We start from the raw sequence: 3,686 nt of genomic DNA, 5'->3' as shown, positions 1-3,686 counted from the left end.
AGTCTGCTACCCCAAGCCCAGGAAGACAGAAAGGAACAAAGATGGCCAACAACTGCCCTGCCCTCCAGCAGCAGATAATGAACAACCAGGGGCAAACAGTGATGCTTAGCCCTACATCAGTTCCCCCAAGCCCAGTGTCAATGCCTTCCCAAGTCAGTGGGGGCATGGAGGCGCAGCAGCCCCAGAATCTCTTCCATGGTTTGCAAGGAAATCCTCTTGAGGGAGTCAGGGACAGCCAGGGAATGATGTCTGCAGAACAGCGACACATTCTTCAGCCACAACCCCAGCCACAGTCTATGAGGGAGTTGTCAGCTCCTAGAATGGCAAGTCCTCGTTTCCCCTTACCCCAACAGTCTAAACCTGACTCGGAACCGCAGGCAGGCACAGTTGATAGACAGTCTGCACATGCAGAACCTTCACAGGACTCTGAGGTTTCACCAACTCTTAGGACAGCTCCAACCTCCCTCAACCAGTTACTGGATAACGCAGGTATCCCAAACATGCCTCTTCGGCCCATGCAGAGTAATACTGTTAGGGATGTTTTAGGAAAGGACAGCCCTAAATCTGCTTTAGACCCAGAGAGACCACACCTCAGTACATCCCAGAGTACAGATATGTCAGCCTCTGTCTCAGTAACTGCAGCTTTTAATGAATCAGAAGTTAAACCTAAATCTGCTGCCTCAAATCCTACCAGCAATCCTTATATGCAACCTACTTCAATCCCCAGCTCACACCCAAGCATTAACATGACCTCAAATACTTCCCCCAGCCTTAGCCAAAACTCTATTCCCACTCTTGGTGTTTGTCCAAGTCCACATGTAAACCCTACTGCTACCCTAAGTACCAACACTAATGCCACCATGAGTGTAAGCTCCAACCCAGCCATTTCCAGTCAGAGCGGTCCTGCCTCAACACTCAGTACTAGTTCTAACTCCAACTCTGTTTTAAACCCACCAAGTTCATCTCTAAAACCAAGCCCAAGCCCTAGTCCCAAACCTGTAACAAGTGTTCACTCAGTCATACAAATTCCTGCCTCCTCTACCACCATACCTCCCAATCAGATCACTGTATTTGTCACCTCCAACCCCATTACCTCAGCCCCTACTCCCCAGGCACCTACATCTATGGTCTCTACCATGGTGGCTGTCCCCAACAAGAATATAAGACCTCAGGACATCAGGCAGCAGACCCCAGTCCCTAGACCTCAATTTATTGCCACAACCCCTGTGTTCATCAACCCAATTTTCCAGGTACCAGGATCATCTGTTGCACCTAATACAACAGTAGTATCCCAGTCAGTCACCATGGTCGGGCCTATCCAAGTATCAACTACAAACATCCAACTTTCCCCTGCCCCGAGCTCCGCCCAGTCATCAACAGCTAATATGACCTACACTCAGCCTAATAGAAGCTCTGTTGGTCAGATGCAGATTGCCACTAGTATGCCCTCATCAGTCCCGGTTGGTAATCCCCAAGCTCCTCAAAATAACCCAGGGACTCTCAAAACAGAAAATCTTGTCGAGGTGGGTCCTGCTCAGAAAACGAGTCCACCAATACGGCAGCCCTCTCCCCATCCTAGCCCTTCAGCTTCATCTCCCTTTCAGCCACCCATGGCTTCTCCTCCACCCTGCTCCAGTCCTGGGGCAGTAAACACGATGAGAAAGAGCCCTATGTCTCCACCTCCAACTACCCAAGTTAAAGGAAAACCTGCCCAGGTTACTGCAGCTGTTACAGCTACAGCTGATGTACAGCAGAGTTCAATAGAAAGGCCTGCAGGGCTAGTGGGGACATTGCCACCACAAACCTGTCATCCTCCTGAGGGTCCCACTGCACAGATTGAACCACTAGTTCCCCAAACTACCACTGCTGCTGCCCCAAACAACATTGCACTGCCTACAGTTTCTTCAATTCCCATTCATAGCCAAGTTGCTCTCCCTACTCAATTTGTTACCCAGGCCCCATTGCCTGCACCTGCTTTAGTTACAAGCTCATCCCAGGTTTTAACTTCTAAAGCTCCTATTGCGACTGTAGTTGGTACAACTACCCCTACTGCTACCTTGCCCTTGCCTCCCTCAGTGACTCCTGAACAAAGTCCTGTGTCATCCATTGTTCCAATTTGTTCTGGGCCTGGAACTGTTCAGGATGTTTCTCCTTCCACATCATCTCCAGCTGCTAACTCTAGTGGAGTTTCAGCAGCTCAGTCTGAACCCCCAACTGTGGAGTCCCCTTTGCAGCCAGCTGCGGCACCTGCTGAAACCTCCCAGACCATCCAAGGTAAACACACAATTGTAAGCAAATCACTAGATAGAATTCTCTTTTTTTCTATCAAAATTGCATTATAAGATTAGATATATTGAATAATCTGTATGTTGCTTAATAAAAAATCATTTCATATAGTAAAACCAGTCAGTTGCACTAATCGGTTCTTTCCCTTCAGCATCTAATCAACCAGAAGCTCCACAATCACAGGAGCCTGTTCCAAGTGAGAAGCCAGGTACACTTGGTTGTCTTTCTTTGAAGGATTTATGATGATGCTTAAATTTTAAATAGAAAAGGACAGTTTCAAATGATCTGAGAATTGAAATTTAGTGGCCAAGTTATAACTCTTGTTTCCTTCCCTTATTAAGGTGAAGAGGTCTCAACAGGATCGGAGCAAGGGTAAGAGTCCTCAAGACATTTGCAATCCTTTAAACAGCTTCATTGCTGATTAGCTCTGCAATCATTCCTGTGCTGGGGTCTTTTAAGGTGTTCCCTCGTATTGATCTCTCAAAAGTTGGCATAGTCTTTAGACCCATGCTCTTGAAGGAGAAATGCTTAGACATTTCTAACTCTACTGAAACTCAGGCAGTTCATTTGGTTGGCCAAGGGGGTACATGGTGAAATCAATGAAACCACGTGGCCTCAGCACTTGGTATGTATGATTAGCATGCTGCAGTATAAATTTACTAATGCATGACAGTATTTGTAACACAGAACAGCCAATCACAAAGCAAATTGTGCACACTCACTTGACCTTTTATAGCTGTATCTCTTTTCCTGAGGATTGACATAATGTGGTGGGGAAGTTGGGTTTTATTCAGCACAGTTTATAGTTTACCGCTGTTTTTCCACTTCTATCACAGATGGGCAAAGAAAAGAAAGACGCCCATCAACTTAGTCCCAAGGTATGTATTTGAACATGTTTAGGCTGCAAAATGACAAGCAGTGATCATGTCGACGTAGTGGATGCTGTCGGGATGAAGACGGACAGTATCTGTGGTAGACGAGGAAAAACAGCAGAGTTCTGAGTGGTATTAATTGTTTCTCTGAGTAGAGCAGAGTTCTTGCACACTCATGCATCTTTAGTAACACATCCTCGTGTTGTCCTTCCCTCTTTGTCGCTTGTTTTTCTGTTTGGTCTTCCCAGAGCTGCTGTAGAGAAGCCCAAGGGACCGAGTAGACGCAGCTCCCGCGCAGAGAAGGAGGTGGAGGAGGAGCCAGTTCTGGACAGTGGCATTAGGAAGAGATCAGCTCGACCTGGAACCAGTGCTGCTGTAAAAGGTAGACTTAAACAAGCCAGCAATTTGATGACACATTAGTTCAACACATGCCATTACAACCTTTTCTCTAATACACTTGTACTCTATTATTTAACAGAAACTGGAGCGAGCCCGACCCAGGCAAAACGAAGGAAGTCTAAATAGCCT

The 3,686-nt window shown here is 46.7% G+C and overlaps 1 protein-coding gene across 1 annotated transcript in view; it reads left to right on the top strand.

The window, feature by feature from the left end:
- The window catches only part of LOC121518023 (proline-rich protein 36-like), a 4,565-nt gene extending 1,449 nt beyond the window's left edge, over positions 1-3,116 (top strand). The window contains exons 3-6 of the mRNA XM_041800180.1: positions 1-2,274; positions 2,438-2,494; positions 2,628-2,658; positions 2,845-3,116. The exon at positions 1-2,274 is cut by the window's left edge and continues 754 nt beyond it. Coding sequence (XP_041656114.1) covers positions 1-2,274; positions 2,438-2,494; positions 2,628-2,658; positions 2,845-2,956 — 2,474 coding nt within the window. The 3' untranslated portion in view covers positions 2,957-3,116. The remainder of the gene's footprint in view (positions 2,275-2,437; positions 2,495-2,627; positions 2,659-2,844) is intronic.
- Positions 3,117-3,686: the final 570 nt, after the last annotated feature.

Source organism: Cheilinus undulatus, linkage group 11 (assembly GCF_018320785.1).
Source record: "Cheilinus undulatus linkage group 11, ASM1832078v1, whole genome shotgun sequence".
NCBI lineage: Eukaryota > Metazoa > Chordata > Actinopteri > Labriformes > Labridae > Cheilinus > Cheilinus undulatus.
This window is presented reverse-complemented; position numbering and strand designations above follow the sequence as displayed.